The 21,931-nt window shown below is 39.1% G+C and overlaps 1 protein-coding gene across 4 annotated transcripts in view; it reads left to right on the top strand.

Moving 5' to 3' along the window:
- The window catches only part of PTPRO (protein tyrosine phosphatase receptor type O), a 262,085-nt gene that overhangs the window by 178,675 nt on the left and 61,479 nt on the right, over nucleotides 1–21,931 (top strand). For all 4 annotated transcript variants that reach the window (XM_081589156.1, XM_081589157.1, XM_081589155.1 and 1 more), the window contains exons 10-12: nucleotides 192–303; nucleotides 7,473–7,624; nucleotides 9,018–9,138. In XM_081589156.1, the coding sequence (XP_081445282.1) occupies nucleotides 192–303; nucleotides 7,473–7,624; nucleotides 9,018–9,138 (385 nt within the window). The remainder of the gene's footprint in view (nucleotides 1–191; nucleotides 304–7,472; nucleotides 7,625–9,017; nucleotides 9,139–21,931) is intronic.

Raw genomic sequence — 21,931 nt, 5'->3', positions numbered from 1 at the left:
ACCCAGGGACTGAAGCCATGTTTCCTGCATTGACAGGCGGACTCTTTACCACTGAGCCACCAGGGAGGCCTCCCAAATGCACAGAAAGGAAATTAAAAATTACTCATTTTTTCATAGCCTAAGAGAAATATATAACTCTATTCCAAAAATATGATTTTCCTTCTGGATCTTTTTCTTCTTGCTTTTTTTAGAGGATAGCAAATCTGTTGCCAGCATGGTACTACAACTTTCGAGTTACCATGGTAACGTGGGGAGACCCGGAACTCAGCTGCTGTGACAGCTCCACTATAAGCTTTATAACAGGTGAGTGTGTGGGAAGTGGTCCCATGAGAACAGATGCCTATTTTGAGGAAGTTCTGAAGAGGCTCATCCCCAGAAAATGCCAGTCCTTCACCCAGGACCAATTGAACATCACTTTCATGGAAGATGATATACTTGATTCTGAAAGTTCATGATTTGTTCAAATGATAGCTTTTAAAAATTAAGATGCAATTTTTACTCTGAGTTACTGTCCTTGATTTCTTTTTATCCTGAGTCACTGCCCTTGATTTATGCACCACTGTTTGGAATTGATTAGAATCGAGATGTAACAGGCAGAGCTTTCAGCTTCACACTGCACTCAATTGATTTTATCCATTTGATAATTGTATTTGCTAGAGTGCCTCCATTTCCTTATTAATTAAGCCATTTGTAAAGTCACAGGCTGACTGCAGTATCATCCATGGCAGTAATTAAAAGAGGCTTGCAGACTTGTAGACTTGGGTGTGAGTCACAACTTTGCTGCCTTCTACCTGTAAACTCCAGCAATTCTTCTAAGCCTCAGGTTTTTCAGTTGTAAAATAAGATTCTTCCAACAACATAAGAGAAGACTCTACACATGGACATCACCAGATGGTCAACATCGAAATCAGATTGATTATATTCTTTGCAGCCAAAGATGGAGAAGCTCTATACAGTCAGCAAAAATAAGACCGGGAGCAGACTGTGGCTCAGATCATGAACTCCTTATTGCCAAATTCAGACTTAAATTGAAAAAAGTATGGAAAACCACTAGACCATTCAGGCATGACCTAAATCAAATCCCTTATGAGTATACAGTGGAGGTGACAAATAGATTTAAGGGACTAGATCTGATAGACAGAGTGCCTGATGAACTATGGATAGAGGTTCGTGACACTGTACAGGAGACAGGGATCAAGACCATCCCCATGGAAAAGAAATGCAAAAAATCAAAATGGCTGTCTGAGGAGGCCTTACAAATAGCTGGGAAAAGAAGAGAAGCGAAAAGCAAAGGAGAAAAGGAAAGATACTCCCATCTGAATGCAGAGTTCCAAAGAATAGCAAGGAGAGATAAAAAGCCTTCCTCAGCGATCAATGCAAAGAAATAGAGGAAAGCAATAGATTGGGAAAGACTAGAGATCTCGTCAAGAAAATTAGACATACCAAGGGAATATTTCATGCAAAGATGGGCTCGATAAAGGACAGAAATGGTATGGACCTAACAGAAGCAGAAGATATTAAGAAGAGGGAGCAAAAATACACAGAAGAACTGTACAAAAAAGATCTTCATGACCCAGATAATCACGATGGTGTGATCACTCACCTAGAGTCAGACATCCTGGAATGTGAGGTCAAGTGGGCCTTAGAAAGCATCACTACGAACAAAGCTAGTGGAGGTGATGGAATTCCAGTTGAGCTACTTCAAATCCTAAAAGATGATGCTGTGAAAGTGCTGCACTCGATATGCCAGCAAATCTGGAAAACTTAGCAGTGGCCACAGGACTGGAAAATGTCAGTTTTCATTCCAATCCCTAAGAAAGGCAATGCCAAAGAATGCTCAAACTACCGCACAATTGCACTCATCTCACACACTAGTAAAGTAATGCTCAAAATTCTCCAAGCCCAGCTTCAGCAATACGTGAACCATGAACTTCCAGATGTTCAAGCTGGTTTTAGAAAAGGCAGAGGAACCAGATATCAAATTGCTAACATCCGCTGGATCATCGAAAAAGCAAGAGAGTTCCAGAAAAACACCTATTTCTGCTTTATTGACTATGCCAAAGCCTTTGACTGTGTGGATCACAATAAACTGTGGGAAATTTTGAAAGAGATGGGAATACCAGACCATCTGACCTGTCTCTTGAAAAATCTGTATGCAAGTCAGGAAGCAACAGTTAGAACTGGACATGGAACAACAGACTGGTTCCAAAGAGGAAAAGGGGTACGTCAAGGCTGTATATTGTCACCCTGCTTATTTAACTTCTATGCAGAGTACATCATGAGAAATACTGGGCTGGAGGAAGCACAAGCTGGAATCAAGATTGCCGGGAGAAATATCAATAACCTCAGATATGCAGATGACACCACCCTTATGGCAGAAAGTGAAGAAGAACTAAAGAGCCTCTTGATGAAAGTGAAACAGGAGAGTGAAAAAGCTGGCTTAAAACTCAACGTTCAGAAAACTAAGATCATAGCATCTCGTCCCATCACTTCATGGGAAATAGATGGGGAAACAGTGTCAGACTTTATTTTTTTTGCTCCAAAATCACTGCTGATGGTGATTGCAGCCATGAGATTAAAAGACGCTTACTCCTTGGAAGGAAGGTTATGACCAACCTAGATAGCATATTTAAAAGCAGAGACATTACTTTGCCAACAAAAGTCCATCTAGTCAAGGGTGTGGTTTTTCCAGTAGTCATGTATGGATGTGAGAGTTGGACGGTGAAGAAAGCTGAGCGCCAAAGAATTGATGTGTTTGAACTGTGGTGTTGGAGAAGACTCTTGAGAGTCCATTGGACTGCAAGGAGATCCAACCAGTCCATCCTAAAGGAGATTGGTCCTGGGTGTTCATTGGAAGGACTGATGATGAAGCTGAAACTTCAATACTTTGGCCACCTCATGTGAAGAGTTGACTCATTGGAAAAGACCCTAATGCTGAGAAGGATTGGGGGCAGGAGGAGAAGGGGACGACAGAGGATGAGATGGTTGGATGGCATCACTGACTTGATGGACATGGGTTTGGGTAAACTCCGAGAGTTGGTGATAGGGAGGCCTGGCATGCTGCGATTCATGGGGTCGCAAAGAGTCGGACACGACTGAGCGACTGAACTGAACTGACCTGTAAACTCCAGCAATTCTTCTAAGCCTCAGGTTTTTTCAGTTGTAAAATAAGGTTAATAATAGTATCTATTATCTGTTAATATTATCTATTATTACATCTCAATTAAATAAGCTATTTAGCAAAATACATGGCCCAGACTTAAAAGTACTTACAATACTGTTAGTGACCTATCCTCAGTACCTTAAATTATGTATTAATAGTTCACTATCATATGGCACAGACAGCAGAGGTGGGCAGATGTAACAATAGAGAAGAAATTTGGAGAAGAACAGTAACCCTCATTGTCTGAACTAAGATTGTTCAAGAACTTTTGATGGGACTGCAAAGCTGTCATTTGAGTTATACTGAGAAAAGAAAAATATTGTTTAGATGAAGAATAACTTTGTCAAAATATTTCCCTCACTGGACAGCTAGTTTTATAGGCTTGAGATGTATCAATTAAAAACAATGGAAAGATAGTAATCTTGTGGATTCTTATACAGTTAACTCACATAGTTCACTGCTTTTCTTTATTGGCCAATGTCTGATACTTCCTTTGTTCCAGATGTTAATAGTAATATTAGAGTAGAAAAGTGAAAGGCCACTATAAAAAGAGAAAATGCCACTTATTTGACAAGCGCTGTGTTAGGCTTTTTGACTGCATTAATAATCACATACTTAATTATAATTAAACTTCACTGTGTCAGTAATTCATACACTTAACTTGATTGGGATGAGTGGTCTGAGAAGGCTCTTTCCTTGTCAGAAGGAGCAGCTGTCTAGAAAAAGCCCAGGCTTCACATCTGATCACTTATTGAGCAGATCTGACCTTGCTAATTTCCAGCTATAGAACTTTGAGCAAATTAACTTAAGGATCCTGAATTTCTATTTTTTCACCAGTAAGACTGAAAATATTGCCAAACAAGTGGCTAACTGGACAAAACTAATTGTCTTAGAACTCACTGCAGTGTAGGGAGACTACCTGGACAGAGTCTCTGTGGTGTCTCCCAGGGGTGACATCAGAAATGAAGTATTAATAGGATTTGGAGTTCTGGACCCAAGTGGTTTAGGTGTGCCTTTCAAAGCTGGGAACCACCTGGGAATAGGCAGAAATCATGAGATAACTGTTTAGGCAGACAAAGCAAGTCTGCATCCATAAACTTTGGTTAGTAAGCAAGCTACTTGCCTAGGTGAGCAGTCTGTTGTCCCCAATGAATTGATCTTTGGGAATTTCTGATTTTTCCTTGGGATCAATTACTGTCATGCTGACACTGGCAGTCCACAGTCTTACCTAAGCATATTGACACAGAGGGCCTCAATTTCCATATCTATAAAATGGGCGTAGGGACTTCCCTGATGGTGCAGTGGCTAAGACTCCATTGCTCCAAATGCAGGGAATTCAGGTTGCATCCCTGGTCAGGGAACTAGATCCCACACGCCCCAACTAAAGATCCCACATGCTGCAACGAAGATCGAAGATCCCACATGCTGCAATTGAGACCCAAGGCAGTCAAATAAAAAAACAAATAATTTTTAAATGGGCATAATAATACTTCACAGGGTAGTGTGAGTTAAATCATGTAATCTAAATTGTTATTAAAACATATATGGTACCTGAGCTTTATTTTTATAGCTATATCTAAAACTATTTGAAATTTTAGCCTTTTTAGGGGCAAGGGGAGGTTTCTTCCCTCATTTCAATTTTAAAGCAAGTAAAGATCTGATACTTCACTTTCATATGCTTTTTAATCGTAATCCAAATTGACAAATTGTGTAGTATAAAAGGAAATAGGAATAAAATACTTAAATAAGGTCTGATTTGTTAGGCCCTCAAGTCTACCATCTGTCAGGCAACTTATCTGCAAGTCAAGTTCATAATTATACTAGTGTACCAAGTAATGTTTAATAAACAAATAGTGACATCTGGTGGTCTTTCAGCAATACACTGGATTTGAAAGCAACAACATGGAAGAGAATGATCTGAAGACTTGGTACTTGTGATAGGGAGACGTATACTTCTGGCTTTGTAATTTTATTTTTTTAACTCTTTATTTTGTATTGGGGTATAGCCAATTAACAATGTTGTGATAGTTTCAAGTGAACAGCAAAGGAACTCATCCATACTTGTACATATATCCATTCTCCACCCAAATTCCCCTCCTTTCCAGGCTGCCACATAACATTGAACAGAGTTCCATGTGCTATACAGCAGATCCTTGTTGGTTATGTATTTTAAACATAGCAGTGTGTACATGTCCATCGCAAACTCCCTATAATTTTAAATATGTTTCTTGTCTTCACTCAAATTAGAACATGAGAATATACCTTTTGAAGAAGCATAAGAATAAGTACTTGTAAATAATGAAGTATGTAGAAATATATTAACAGGCCAGGGTTATCATGCTTTATTAGAATTTTCTGCACTATGATATGGGTTTGTGCTACTTGTTATAGATATTGTTGACAATTTAAAATGTTCATTGTCAAACATATAGAAATGCTGTTCATACACAACATGAAACAGAAATGTATTTTTTACTCTGTTAAAATCTCTTCAGTTGATAATTATTTCTGAAACACAGATATGAATGTTCATTATATGAACATATATGAACATATATTCATTATATGAATGTATTAGGGCATGTTGAAAAAATAAGGTTTTTTTTTCAATTACGATTTATGATTTTATTTATTTATTTTTGGCTGTCCTAGGTCTTTGTTGCTGCACACAGGCTTTCTTAGTTGCAGTGGGTGGGGCTACTCTTCATTGCAGTGTGTGGGCTTCTGATTGCAGTGGCCTCACTTGTGGATCACATGTTCTAGGTGCCTGGGCTCAGTAGTCATGGCACTTGGACTTAGTTGCTCCCCAGCATGTGGGATCTTCCTGGACCGGGGATAACACTCATGTTTCCTGCACTGGCAGGTGGATTCTTTACCACTGAGCCACCAGGGAAGCCCCAAAATAAGTCTTTTTGATGTGTAGAAATTCTCCTCCAACCATTAGTTGATTTGGGGCTGAATGTTGCAAAGATCACTTGCTTGGCTATCTTCAAGATCACATGGAATTTAAATTCAACTGTGTATGTGTTTGTTGAAATCTTCAGAATTATCAGTTACTCTCAAAAATAATTACAGTATGCTTTCAGACCTTATGTATTACAAAACTTGTGATGAACTCTCGTTCCCTACTGGAATTCTTAAAAATTTAAATGTGTAAGATTATAAAATAAATTAATAAACTTGGTGTTAGAATTTAGCTTTGAAGCATGATTTTCAAAATCCCTTCCTTCCTTTCTTTAATACTTGCTTTAGCAACTTTATTTGGAGCCTACCTTCCACAGAGCACTGGTCAAGACACTGTCAATGCCATTATCTTGTTATCTTATGGACATATTATTTATTTTTCTGTTCCTCTACTCATTGATCCTACCGTCCTTTATCCTGTAAACTTCTTCGCTGCCGCAATAAAACAGATTTATTTTTATAGGACCCCAGAGTTTTCAGTACTGCTTGGAAAATAAAGTCGCCAGTGCCTAACAATATTAATTTATTGATACAGCAAGAAATTAACTGAACAATTGACCCAAACAAGTGAATGTTTTAGTAACCTTGTAACTGAAATATTTGTAGAAAAGTGTGCTCTCCTCAGGCATAGGTGAGTCTGGCTGTCTTGGGTCTGAGCCACGCAAGGTAGCCTCCCACAGAGCAACTGCCCACCTCATACCATACAACATCACTATATTACAGACAGGTCGACAAGTCCCTAGGACTATCATGTGTGCTACTGTGCATGCATGCAAGTCACTTCAGTTGTGTTCTAACTCTTTGCAATGCTATGGACTGTAGCCCCGCCAAGTTCCTCTGTCTATGGGATTCTCCAGGCAAGAATACTGTAGTGGGTTGGTATGACCTCCTCCAGAAGACCTTCCTGCCCCAGGAATCAAACTCCCATCTCTTATGTCTCCTGCATTGGCAGGTGGGTTCTTTACCACTAGTGCCACTTGGGAAGCCCATCACGAGGTATGAATTTTAATTCTCTAAATTCTGTATAGAGTTGGGTTTCCCTGGTGGCTCAGATGGTAAAGAATCCGCCTGTATTGTGGGAGACCTGGGGTGATCCCTCTGGGGTTCCCTTTGGGAAGATCTCCTGGAGGAGGGCATGTCAACCCACTCCAGTATTATTGCCTGGAGAATCCGCATAGATGGAGGGGCCTGGTGGGCTGCAGTCCATAGAGTCGGAAAGAGTCAGACGCGACTGAGTGACTAAGCACAATCTCTGATCTCTGTATGGGATTTCATGTTCTATTGATAAGTTCTTTAATTACTAGTAGTCTACTAAATTAAAGTGTGTTTCTTTCCTCCATTGTAGCCCCAGTTGCTCCAGAAATCACATCTGTGGAATATTTCAACAGTCTGTTGTACATCAGTTGGACCTACGGGGATGACACCACAGACCTCTCCCATTCTAGAATGCTCCACTGGATGGTTGTCGCAGAAGGAAAGAAGAAAATTAAAAAGAGCGTATGTTTCTTTGAGTCCCAGTATTTGGCACCTGATATTTATTTGCATATACTATTGAAAATCATGAAGCAAACATTTACTGAGACATTAAACAAAGTGTTTGCACACCAATTAGCACCGTTTTTGGTTCTGGAGATTGTGTGTGTGCACGTGTGGGCACGCACACGTGCACGTGTGCATGCTCAGTTGTGTCCAACTCTTGCAACCCCAAAGACTGTACGCCAGGCTCCTCTGTTCATGGAATTTTCCAGGCAAGAATACTGGAGTGGGTTGCCATTTCCTCCTCCAGGGGATCTTAGAATCCGCTGTCTCTTAAGTCTCCTGTACTGGCAGGCAGGTTTTTTTTTTTACCACTAGCACCACCTGAGAAGCCTCTCTGGAGATAGGATAGTGAATAAAAATTGAAGTCCTTCTTTCACAGAGCTTACCTTTTAATTTTTAATAGTTAGTTGTAATCATTGTAATTGATTTCACCTATATTTACAGTTATGATTTGAGCTTTTTCTGCATAATACCAAACACTTTCAAGAAAATCACAGTATTTTCACTTTTTTCTCCATATGTCCCTAGCACCCTCAATATTTGGAGACTTTGAAAGTACTGATTTCTCTCCTGGTTTATTAAGCTTTTTGACATTGTATTAGTCAGGGTACCAACTAAACAATTGAAATAAAATTTTTTTTTAAGATTGTGGTTTAAGAAATATCAACATCTATATCTCTCTCAAGGTGCCCAGGACTAAAAGGGCACCTCTGCCATGATAGATTACTCAAGAGTCCAGATTCGTTCTATTTTGCTGCTCCATCTGCCTCTGCGTTTAGTCATCACCTGCATAGGTTAACCCTGCTCACCTTTACAGCCACATTCCAGCCCACAGGAAGGGGAAAAGAGAGGATGCAGAGACCTAGCACTTAAAAGGTGTGAACAAAACTCCAAGTTGACCATGGGACTTCCTCTTACAATCCATTGATTGGAATTGGATCACATGGTCCCCAATATTAATATTAGAAACTGGGAAATGTAGTGTTTAGTTAAGAGGCCAGGTGTCTGTGGATATGGCTAAGTTTCCTCCGAGCTTCTCAGCTTGGGCTGAGCAATGTTCCTATTTTTGCAACCCAGCAATTGCTTTTTCTAAAATTTGCTGTGAATGCAAGAAGGACAAAAAAAAAAATCATAGTAATACCTACTCCAAACAAAGGAATTAATCACAAAAAATGTTCTAATCTGTGTTGTGCTTATTTAGAGCTACCTTGTATTTGGCTCAGTTGAGGAATTTGTATCATTTTCAGAGGAAATAACATATCCATAAGGTTTAATCAGCTGTAGGCTGCAACACAGAACAGAGATGGGGTGTCTGTGATAGCCCTACAGCTTGATTTTTGTGATCTTGCAGGTAACGCGCAACGTCATGACTGCAGTTCTCAGCCTGCCTCCTGGAGATATCTACAATCTCTCTGTAACTGCTTGCACAGAGAGAGGAAGTAACACCTCCATGCTCCGTCTCGTCAAGCTAGGTAAGAAGAGAACACCGGTGTGTGTGTGCAAGTAATCATGCTGGAGGACTAGTGTTTGTATCTCTTGGTTTAGCATGGTCTTCTCAACGCAAAGAAATGGAAAAAACTGGTTCAGTGTCTTTTGTAAATGCAAAAAAGACTTTACACCATCAAAAAAGTACATTCAACATATGTTTCTGTGAGGACAGTGTCTACTGTGTTGGGAGAAGGGAGTTCATTGTTCATAGTAAGATCAGAAGAACCACAGAGTCTTAGGATTTTAGAAGTGGAAGGACTGTAGCTATTATCTAGTGCAGTATTCTCAACCCTATCAGATACTATTTCCCTTTTATATAAATAAAGCTGAACTTCACAGATAAAATAATCCACATATTGATTTTTCAAATTTGATGTAGCATCCTAACTCTAAGATAAAATCAAGACAAAAGGACAATAATTTATATATATAAAAAAAAAGATAACATGGATTCCCTATGTATGTGTTCAGGTACAGCTTTTCACTCTTCTAAAAGTCATAATGGGTCAACCTGATGACTACCTATAATGAAAATGAATAAATGTGAGTTTGTAAGAAGTAACCGGAACTGTAGTTCTTCCCTACAAGAAGGATAAAAATAAAGGAATGAACAAATTCATGTTAACTCATTTATTACTATTAATTAAAAATAAATAACTGTCAAGCTTAAGAACAGTTTGGTCCTAGAATAAAAACTAGAGTTAGGAGAAGTAATAAGAGAGTATATATATTTGCTTATGATGAAAGAAAGTGGCAAATAATGTTGGTTACAGTGGGGATAACATGCTAAGAAAAATGATGAGCTGTGAGTAAGGGAAAATGAGGAAAGTATATTCTTGCAAATGAGCTGGAACTTACTGCCTGGTGTTAAAATAATTATATTATGAAAAGCAATTGGGAAGTGACACTATGTAAAAAAACACATCTTGTACATTCAACAATACCATGTGTTAAAATATTTAGTTTCTGGTACTTAAAGGGTATGAGATGATATCCTATAACTGGTAAAAGAGAACATATTGGCAAAAAGTTGGGTGGTAGACTTCTTGAGCAGTATCAGTTAAAGGATGATAACCCCAAAATAAATGCACATCAATAAACAATTTTTACAGCAGAGGTCTCATCATTTTAATAGTTGAAAATAAAGTCTGTACATAACTAGATGTCATGAAATCATTTCGTGATCCATAAAAATATTCAATAATTATGTTGTACACCTGAAACTAATGCAATATTGTGTATCAACTATAATTCAATAAAAACTAAATTTACATATAGAGTGGCAATAAAAATATTTTCAAAGCACTTAGTGCAACTTACTGACATCATCGTTTCAGTTGTCTGCTAGCTTGTACTCTGTGTCTGAGTATGTCCATAAAAGTCTCAAATCGTCTCTGTTATTACATATGTTCACATGTACTGCTATAAGTGAAGAATGAACCAGGGTGATTTATTAGCAGCTTAAATACCAGGAGTGGTAGTGCTGTCACTGATGCTTTAGAAACTCTTGGAAAATCTGAAACAAAAAAACCCACAATATTTTCTTAGTTTATACACTACACTAGTTGCATGTTTTAAATCTTTTTTGCCTCCTATTTGCTATGATAAAAACTAAACTCTTGCACTGAAAATATTTAGAATTGAATAGATAATTGAAAATTCATGATGTATTAAATAGACACTATGGGCAGTAAATTATTGAGTAGTTTTTCAGTATCATTTTAAAAAATTTATTGAAGTACAGTTGATTAACAATGTTGTGTTAGTTTCAGGTGTCCTGCTAAGTGTTTCAGGTATGCATATACATATATTCATTCTTTTTCAGATTCTTTACCGATATAGGTTATTACAGAATATTGAGTTGACTTTCCTGTGCTATACAGTAGGTCCTTGTTGGTTATTTATCTTATATATAGTGGAGTGTGTTTGTTGATTCCAAGCTCCTAACTCATCCCTCCCCTTCCCCACATATTCCTTTTGGTAACTATAACTTTGTTTTATAAACCCATGAGTCTGTTTCTGTTTTTCAAATAAGTTCATTTATAGCATTTTTAAATTCAGTTCCACCTATGAGTGATATCATATGATTTGTCTTTCTCTGCCTGACTTACTTCACTTGGGATGATCATTTTTTCCAATATTAATTGTGTGATAAAGTACTTGTAATTATATTTATAATGAATTTGTTCTGATCACAAAATTAGAAGTTTATGTGGAATGTGGAACAGGGGACAGTTTTTCTCTTTGGAACTTTCTTGATCATAGAAAGACATCTAGAATTTCTGAGCCCTGCCCACAGAAGTCTGATTGACTTTGTGACTTTGTGATCTTTTGTGACCGCTAAAAACATTTCGGCAAATTTCCAAGCACCCTCAAGGGGGCTCTGCTCCTCCTACTGAGACTCATGAGCTAAGTTCAATATTTCTTGCACTGCCCACAATCTACTCCTCCCTAGCAATCTATACTTGAATTTCAGGAATGTGGAGATCACCAGTTTCCAACACTGGATGATCTATTTATTAAGAAAAAAATCATCTACTTAGCAATTCCAACCATTATCTCTGATTTTATAAAAATTTAATTTATTTATTTTAATTGGAGGCTAGTTACCTTACAATATTGTGGTGGTTTTTGCCATACATCGACATGAATCAGCCACAAGTGTACATGTGTCCCCTCATCCCCAACCGTCCCCCCACCTCCCTCCCCATCCCATCCCTCTGGGTTGTCCCAGTGCACCGGCCCTGAGTGCCCTGCTTCAAGTATTGAACTTGGACTGGTCATCTATTTCACATATGGTAATATATGGGTTTCAATGCTAATCTCTCAAATCATCCCACCCTCACCTTCTCCCACAGAGTCCAAAAGTCTGTTCTTTACATCTGTGTCTCTTTTGCTGTCTTACACATGATTTTTGTCTTCTGTATGAATGTTAGTTCAAAGTTTGCTTCCAGGTAACTGGAATTACTTGAAGACTATGCCCGTGTTCCCCAAGGCTTTCTCTTCCCAAGCTTCTAGATGCTTTCTCCAACTCATTTGGTATGTTGGTCTCCCTTAAAGGGCAAGTTCAGGGGTGGTGTTACCAAAGTAGCATTCAGTGGCCTATTGCATGTTTTGCTGTCCTTTTTATGTGATATTATGAATGATCTATGAAGTCTCAGGTGTATGGGTTAAAGTCAAAAACTGGAACAATTACACTCACACAAATTGGGAGTAAGAAACTGACTTTGTTTCCCAAACGTACCATTGGGTGTTGAGCCTCCATATCTCTCCATTAATGAACAGGATTACCTATAACAATTTAGGAAGTTCCTTTAAATGTTTCAAGGAGGGAAGCAAGTTCCCACAGCAATTATTTCTAGTGAATCATTACCCTTAGAATCAATCAGCTTTTCCATGTTGGTATCTTAATATCAGACAGAATATTGCCTCGATCTTGTTCCTCTCTGAAAGCAAGACAATCTTTATATAATGTATCTGTCCTCGGCCTTTTTTTTTCTGGAAACAAAATAACATACTTTTTATCCATTTGTCTAAAGGTCTATTTTCCATTCTGCTAATCACATTATTGTGTTTTATAAGCTATTTCAATTTTCTACAACACAATGCCTTCTCTGCTGTAGATACTTAATAGGTATTTGTTGAATGGAAATGAAACCACAGACTTCAAAGTTGAAATTAGTATTATAGTTAATATTTAACCAAAACAAGTTTCATCTTTCAGAGAAGTGAAATACTTTGCTTTAGTAATGACTGAGTTGCAAGCTTTTTTCACAAAACATTCATTCTTGCCATCTGAGGAAAGAAACCATTCTATCAATGAATCCAGAACAATATAAATTAATCCAAGATGGTACACTACCAAAATTATTCAATTATAATGTCATCAATGGACATCCAGGAGAAGACAATACTGCTAATGGTGCTGTTTACAAGGCTTTGAGCCAGTCATCCCATTAAGAATTTTAGGTTGCCAAGAGTTTCATGGTACTACAATGGTAAATGATGACAGTTCATTTTGGTAGTCAGCACAAATGTCTATCAAATCTGCATTAAGATTTGTCACTTTACAAGTACTCATTGGTCTGCGTGCAATCGTGGCTTCAACCAGCAACCAGTTGTAAATTCTAGTCTTGGTGAATCTACCTGGAACTCTGGTGAAACATTAGGAGGATTCGTAAGTTTACATCAGACAATCAGTTTTCCAACTGAAAGAAAAGGAAAAGAAGGAAGGAAGGAGTGAGGGAAAGAAATAAGAACGAGATTCATAAAACAGATCTACGATAATGTTGTGGGAAGGGGGACCTGAGGGTGGGCAAGAGTGGGCTCTTGTCTAACACTTGGCAATGAACTGTCCGAGGAGACACGCATGCTGACAAAGCAAGAGATTTTATTGGGAAAGGGTGCCCAGGCGGTTAGCAATCGAGTAAGGGAAACCATGCGGCTCACAGTCTAGGCTTTTATGGCGATGAGGTTAGTTTCTGGGTTGCCTCTGGGCAATCATTCTGACTCAGGGGTCTTCCTGATGGCGCACACATTGCTCAGTCAAGATGAATTCCAGCGAGAAGGATCCTGGGAGACTGGTGGGACATTTGGACTGAAATCGCTCTCCTTTTAACCTTTGCTGAATTCTTCCAGTTTGTGGCAACTTGTTAGTTCTGTGTCCCTTACCAGGACCTTCTATTGTAAGATAACTTATACAAGTGGTTATTATGGGTACCGAGCCAGCGTGGGTGGTTTCAGTCAGTGGTTCCCCTAACAGTAATAGCATATCCATTCATTAATTCATTTAACAAATATATGCTGAGAAACTTCTAAGCACTGTTCAGATGCCAGACTTCTTACATGTGTGTGCTCAGTTGTGTCCAATTCTTTGCAACCCCCCTGGACTGTAGCCCACCAGGCCCCCCTGTCCATGGGATTCTCTAGGCAAAAATACTGGAATGGGTTGCCATTCCCTCCTCCTAACAATCTTCCCAATCAAACCCAGGTCTCCCACATTGCAGGCAGATTCTTTACCTTCTGAGCCACCAGGGAAGAGCATTAAAATAGGGTAGCACAATGCAGATGGCTTTCCAGTAAAAGCTTTCTCTGAGGAAGCAATGAGAAGAGATCTGAATAACAAGAAAGGTTATTCAACCATGAAAAGGTTGGGCAAGAGCACCTGGGCAGAAAGAATCAGGAGAGTTCACATTATATAGGATTATAAGGCTTGGAGTTGAGATTTTATTTTCAGGTTGCATATGTGAAGTCATTTAGAGATTTAAACAAATCTGACTTATATTTAAAACAATCCTTCTGGTTGCTCAAGGCAAAAAGGATTTGGGGGTCAAAAATAAAGATAGGGAACAGATTAAGGTGTTGGTCACCACTAGCCTTAAAAACAGCATTCTAATTCAAATAAGTGCCACGGGAAATGATGGTGACTTTGACCAAAATGGTAGTAAGGGAGATGGAGAGAAGTGGGCAGAATTCAGGAGCTGTTTTTGGAGGTTGTGTCTAGAGAACTTTCTGATAGGGTAAAAACAAGAAATGAGAGAAAGAGAAATGAAGAAAGAGAAATTAAGCTCCTAGACTTTGCTCTTGAGCAACTAGGGTGGGGTAGGGCAATTTATTGAGATTGAAAGGACTAGAGAAACAAGAAGAGCAATCACCTGGGCACAAGTTGAGAGTCAAGGATTCTTCCTCAGACATAAAAAAATCAAAAGTGCAGTTGTCGAGGAAAGAGACTATTGATAAGTAGGGTTAGTGTTAGTCACTCAGTTGTGTCTGACTCTTTATGACCCCATGGACTGTAGCCTGCCTTGCTCCTCTGTCCATGGAATTCTCCAGGCAAGAATACTGAAGTGGGTTGCCATTTCCTCCTCCAGGAGATCTTCCTGACCCAGGGCTTGAACCTGGGTCTCCTACATTGCAAATTCTTTACCATCTGAATCACCAGGGAAGTCCATTGATATATGTGTCTGGAGGTCAGGGGAGAATTCTAGGCTGGAAATATAAATTTGGGAGTGACTGAATAATCAGATACTAATTAAAAATAGAGAAAAAGAGCTCTGGTCTAGGCAAGAAGAACTACTCCAGCATTTAGCGATTGAATAGAGGAAGAGGAGACAGCGAGAGAAATCTGGAAGGAACAGGCAATAAAGTCAGAGAAAGGCAAGAAACTGCATGTACACCAGCATTGTAAGAGGGCTGTTTTATCCTGACCACAGATGTGTTCAGACAGGTTCAAGATAAGCACTCAGATAACTTGAGCTCTGGAAGAGATTTGGAAACAACTTAGTGTCATGTCCTCCTTTGGGCAAGCTGAAATCTAGAGAAATCTGACCCACATTACACACTGTTGAGCCTGGATCTAGAAACAGTACTTTTTAATCCATCTGTTGCTTGCATCTTCCTGGTTTGGGGGTGGATTATTTCTAAAACTTTATGTTTCTATGAACACATTTAACAGAGCAGGGAAGAGCCTCACACCCATTCCTGTGGCTTTCTGTTCCTGTTTGGAAATTTGAGCATTGTGAAATTGGCTTGATTTCCTTAGTCTCAGTCATGAAAGCTTTTATACAGATTAGAAATCTTTAAAACATAATTTGACTATGGACACAGATATCGGGAATTGGAAGGGATATTTGAATCTTCTCTCTTCTCCTATCTTTCTCTCTCTCACACACACATACATCAAATGTCAGTAGATTACAAATAATTATATCCATTTTGATGAAATGTAATTTCTGACTTTATAAAAGCCCAGCCATTGCAAGGTACTGGCCTTCTGGGTCTCATTCTCAGTTGAGAAAATGTGTTTAATTCTTGTGTTGAAGTCACTGAGTCAACAATTTTGGAAATAGTTACTTAGATATATGTAGTTCTTATTTTTGGTAAGAAGTGAGTGAAGTGTTGTGAGTCATAGCCAACTGATGTCTAAAGTGCCACTCCCAGGCCACCCATTCCTTCCTGTGAATCCTCTTCCAGTAAGTGAGTAACTTGTTATCCCCCACCAAAACAAATAAGCAGAAAGGAGTTCAATAAGAGGATGACTACATCTTTGTCAATGTAGCACAGAGAGAGGACAGGAAAATGGATGAATGAATGGATTGAAAGGAAGAAGGAAGTGAGAAAGGAAAGAAAGTATGCATATTATTTATATGTATACATAGAGACAGATATTTTTATTTCCCTGGTGGCTTTGAAGGAAAAGAATCTGCTGGCAATGAAGGAGACCCAGGTTCAATCGCCAAGTCAGGGCTATCCCCTGGAGAAGGAAATGACAACCCACTCCAGTTTTCTTACCTGGGAAATCCCCTGGACAGAGAAGCCTGGTGGACTACAGTTCATTGGGTCACAACGAGTAGGACACAACTGAGCAACTAACACTTCAGGTAGTTATTCTATTAATTTGGAGTAATCGTATGACTGTGGTGGCTGGCACAAAATTTATCAAGTAGAACACATATATATATACACCACCAGTCAATTAGAAGCTAATAAAATAACTAAGATACTCTACTTTTAAAAAATTAATTTATTCTATCAGTAAATCTGTACTTAACATTTATTGTGTGCTACACACTAATCTAGGTGCTGATGATACAGAAATGAACAAAGTTGACAAAAATGTCTACTCTCATTCTCATGGAGAAAAAGAAATGATCAAATAAGCATAAGGATGTCAAGTGGTGATGAGTTTTATGGAGAAAAATGAAGCAGGAAATAGGAAAGGAAAGGAAAGCTCTGGGCGGCTGGGGGGGACGCACTTTTTGCAGGAATGGGGGTAGAGTAAGCTTTACAGTGAAGATGCCATTTCAGACAGATCCTGAGGGAGCTGCGGGAGGGAGCCGGGCAGGTAACTGGGAGAAGTTCAAGAAGCAGCAATGTAGTGAGGGAGGTAGGAGGGGGGTTCGGGATGGGAGGATACATGTACACGCATGGCTGATTCATGTTGATGTATGGCAAAATCCATCACAATATTGTGAAGTAATTATCCTCCAATTAAATTAATTTTTTAAAAAAGAAAAAGAATACTATATAAGTGGAATTATACAATATGTAACTTCTTAGGATTTTTTTTAGTTCACTTGGCATGATTTTCTGGCATAAGATTCAACCAGATTGTTGCATGTCATCAACTGTCGTTCCTTTTTCAGTGCTGTGTAGCAGTCCGTGACGTGGATATACCATAGCTTACTTAACCGTTTATCCATTGAAAGCTATCTGGATTGTTTCTAGTTTGGGACTATTACAAATAAAGCTGCTACAAACATTTGTGTAAAAAGAAAAAGTCACCAATGTGCCTGGCAAGTTCAAGGAAAAGTCGGCAAGGGAGTATAGCTGAATTGGAACGAATGAGAAGAGGGAAGAAGGGTAGCAAGGGAGCACATCATGCAGGGTTTTGGTCTTTCGTATTATATTTCTGGCTGCACTGGGTTTCATTGCTGCATGTGGGCTTTTCTAGTTGCAAAGAGCAGGCGGCTACTCTTCGCTGTGGTGCACAGGTTTCTTATTGTCACCGGGGAAGCCAAGAAAATGGGCAGTAGCTAAGATACAAGGATCCAGTTGTATTTGTTTAGCTGGTTTTTGTTTTATTTTTCCTTCCCTTTAAGTGGGTAGAAACACCTTGTCTTTGAGCTAATAAGAATGATTCAACAGAGCAGGGGAAATGATGATGCAGGATAATTAGAGGTGAGATTTGTTGGGGCGATGTCTTTAATTGGGCCAAAGGATTTGGGACCCAGGGTGCCAGTGGAGGGAGTGGCCTTAGGCTGGGTGGATCTGTAGTAAGGCAACAAATGACAGGGTACATAGGCATTATGGGGGTGTGTGAGTAAATGGAACTGGTGGAGGAAGCTTGTAACAGTTTTCATCTGTTTGACCTCTTATAAACACATGCAATTTCCTTTGGTTTGCAGAGGAAACCCGCTTGCATTGATTAGGCTGCCATGCATGTCACTGCTCCATGGCTCCATTCCTGGGCGCAAGACAAGTCGGTACCTGTCCTCAACATATGTCTCCCCCATTTCTCATCACAGTGATTTCCTGAGTAACGCTGAAATTTGTCAGCTGTCCACAGCCCTGTCACAATTTCAGCACTTCCTTAAAAGCATTTGTCCTGCCCACTGTAAAATGACTTGCACGCTTTGCTTGTTTCTCTTCAATATATTACAAGAATCTGGATGCTGGACTGATGGGGCAGCTATTGTGATGTCTGGCACAGATTTAAATACACAATCAAGTTCCTGCTCTGGAAAAGTTGGTCTTCTGGACAAAGGAAGTTTCCAGAAGTTTCATCATCTGGGAGTTTCATCATCCCCAGTTACATGGAAGTTAATGGAAAATGTTCATATGTTTAGGAAGGAAGCCGGGTGCAGAAGGGAGACCCTTAACTAGGAGTACTTGCCTTCACAGTCAAATTGTATCATCATAGAAAGATGACTCAGGCCCTTTGAATTTCAGCTGCCTTTTCTACAAAATGAGGATCTGGACTAAATGATCTTTAATGTTCCTTTCAGTTTTAGGATTTATTCATAACTGAGTTCAGAGTAAAGGCAATGAGGTAAATGACACAGTAAAAGCAGTGACTTTTTTCTGGGAATTGTGCAATATGTAAGTCCTGACTTAAAAGAAATAAAATAAAACAAATATCCCTGGAACCAACAAAGGAGGAAGTAAGATCTTTTGCTTTAAACTAAGTAAAGTTCAAAGAGAGATTTCTCTGAAAAATGATATAAATCTTTAGAAGTTACTTGAGCTGTAGTACCATAAACTTACCCAATGATTCATAGAAAAGGATTTTACTCTTGCCATCATTAAGCCATCAAGAATTTATTTAAAATGCAATGGAAACAACAGGGCTTCCCTGGTGGCTCAATGGCAATGAATCCACCTGCCAATGCAGGAGACAGAGGTTCAACCCCTGGGTCAGAAAGATCCCCTGGAGAACAAAATGACAACCCACTCCAGAATTCTTATCTGGGAAACCTCATGGACAGAGAAGCTTGGCAGGCCACAGTCCATGGGGTTGCAAAAGAGTCGGACAGGACTTAGTAACTGAACAACAACAATGGAAATGACAGGGATTCCTGAGAAAATTCTATATTCTGTACATAAAATGGGCCTAACATAATTGTGCTAAACATTTGCCTGAATTATTATATATTCCCCAGTGTTACTGTAAACATTCTAATTACTTATGAAGTTTATGTAGGAAAAGGAATCTCCTGAAGTCAATAAGAGAATAGGCCTGAGAAATGTCAGATCTAACAAAAGTGTTTTGTTTAATAAGCATTTTCCTCTTCTTAATTTCATGGCACATCAATCTTAACTCACTCTTAGGTTTTTTTTTTTTTCTTTCAAAGAGTGCTCTCTTCTGCAGATGTTGTTTTTAACCAAGTTGAATGTAATTTATGCGGCTTACACCACTTGAGTCACCGATGTTTTCTTTGGCCAAGTTCTACGGTTTACACTGCTTAAGGTAGAACGACTTGAGTTGAGGGAAATAAAAATAGATTTCAAAGACTTACTATACTATAAATGTTAAAGACCAACTTTTGTATGAAGAGGACGGTAGCAATTTACTGTCAGTCAGGCTGAGAGCTGAAAATAGGTTTTGCCATGTCGGTCGTTTTTTCCAATGTTTTTCTATTGAATCTCTGTATCCTCAACGTCACACATTTGTTAAACGACTCACCAATTTTAAAGGTGTAAAACACAAACGGAATAAAACCAGTTGGCTTTCATGGATAGCGTCTTAGCCTCATTAACATAATTCTATTGGCAGCTAAACGAATGGGTCACATTAAAATAAGAAACAATGTAATAACTGTCAGAGAAAGATGGATTTTAGGCAATAAATATTTTCTGTTCCATTCCAAGGCTGAATATTACACCTGACTCCCTTTGGAATTCCTGAGGAAAGAAAGAGATTTGTGCTGGAGCAGAGAATGAGAACCAAATACTTGCTCATACTTCACTGGAGGTCACCTTCACTCCCCAGAGATCCAGTATTGTGACCCTCTCATAATCCATCCTACCTTAAATGGTAGGGAGAGCATTAGGGCTCTCCATTCGGCCCATGTTCTGTGCCTGGTACTTGATTTCCCATAAAATTAGGTTGGATTCCTAACTCAAACAGGAGTGGCTTTGAAGGGGAGAGACGAGAAGGAAAGAGAGGGCCAAGTAGTCGAGTATAACACTTGCAATGCTGAGAGTATTTAAAAGCAAACACCCCTGTGGAACTTCCCTGCCTGCCCAGTGGTTAAGACTCTGTGCTCCCAATGCAGAGGGTACAGGTTCGATCCCTTGTTGGGGAACTAAGATCCCACATGCCACACAGTGTGGCCAAAAATTAAAATCAAACAGCTGAGTATCTACATCTCATTTTGTAAAAATAGCATGTCTGTCTCCTTTCCCCATGTCCATAGGTTCGCGTATCAAATATCACGGATTCTGAAATTATTTTAAACCAAAAGACATCAGACATTATGGAGAAGAGGAATTTTGAAAAAAATTTTAAATATCATTTAGATAGAAAATGATAACCAGAAGATGTTCCGTAATTAGTATGTCCATGACTCTTTGTTATATACAGTATCTTGTATACATTAAATTAAAGCTCATTTACTCTTCATAACATTAACAAAGTCTTCATATCCCTCCCCTTTGTGAACTAGACTGAATTTGATATTTTGAGCAGTAAGAGACTGTGTTAGTTTGCTAATACCAAATGTTAGCAAGTTTTGGGGCTGCCAAAACAAAATACCACAGACTGTGTCGCTTAAACAACAGAAGTATATTTTCTCACAGTTCTAGAGGTTAAAAGTTCAAACCCTAGTGAACTGTGCATGCAGAGTATCTAGGTTGTGCCCTCCATAGTTGCAGGAAAACCAGCCCAGGGCTCCCACTGATTCTACATTATGGTGAGCTGTATAATTATTTTATTATATATCACAATGTAATAATAATAGAGAGGCTTCCCTGGTGGCTCGGTGGTAAAGAATTTGCCTGCCAATGCAGTAGACATAGTTTCAATCCCTGGGTTGAGAAGATCCCCTGGAGGAGGAAATGGCAACCCAAATCCAGTATTCTCGCCTGGGAAACCCCATGGACAGAGGAACCTGGAGAGCTACAGTCCATGGGGTTGCAAGACTTGGACACAACTTAGGGACTAAACCACCACCAATAATAACAGAAATAAAGTTCACAATAAATTCGATGTATTTGAATCACCTGAAACCATCCCCCACCCCACTCTTGCCCGAAATCAGGGAAAAATTGTCTTCCACGAAACTGGTCAGTAGTGCCAAAAAAGTTCAGGACCACTGTTCTCAGCCATCCTAGGCTATGGGACTGAGCTGACGTTGCCTTCTCATGAGAAGAGACACAGCAGCAGGGGGACCCTCTGACCAGTTTCTGCCAAGAATTTCCAAACTTCTCTACCAAACAGGAAGGAATGTTCTAACCCAGCATTATCCAGTTCAAATATGGTGAGAGCCACTTATGTAGTTTTAAATTTCTAGTAGCCACACTACAAAACAGTAAAAAGAAATAGTTGAAGTTGAGTTTAATATACTTTATTTAACCAGTAAATCCAAAATAGTTTCATTCCAATGTGTAGTCAGTATAAAGAACTGTTAATGAGATATTGTTATTCTTTCTTCATACTAAAATAAAATCTTTGAAGTCCAGTCTGTGTTTTACTCTTACAGCATCTTTCAATTTAGACTAGCCAGATTTCAAGCATTCAGTAGCCACATGTGGCTAGCAGTTACTGTGTAGCACAAT

This window comes from Giraffa tippelskirchi, chromosome 4 (genome assembly GCF_054371585.1).
Source record: "Giraffa tippelskirchi isolate mGirTip1 chromosome 4, T2T-mGirTip1v1.2.pri, whole genome shotgun sequence".
Classification (NCBI taxonomy): domain Eukaryota; kingdom Metazoa; phylum Chordata; class Mammalia; order Artiodactyla; family Giraffidae; genus Giraffa; species Giraffa tippelskirchi.
The sequence above is the reverse complement of the archived record's forward strand: the minus strand, read 5'-3'. Positions and strand labels throughout refer to the sequence as shown.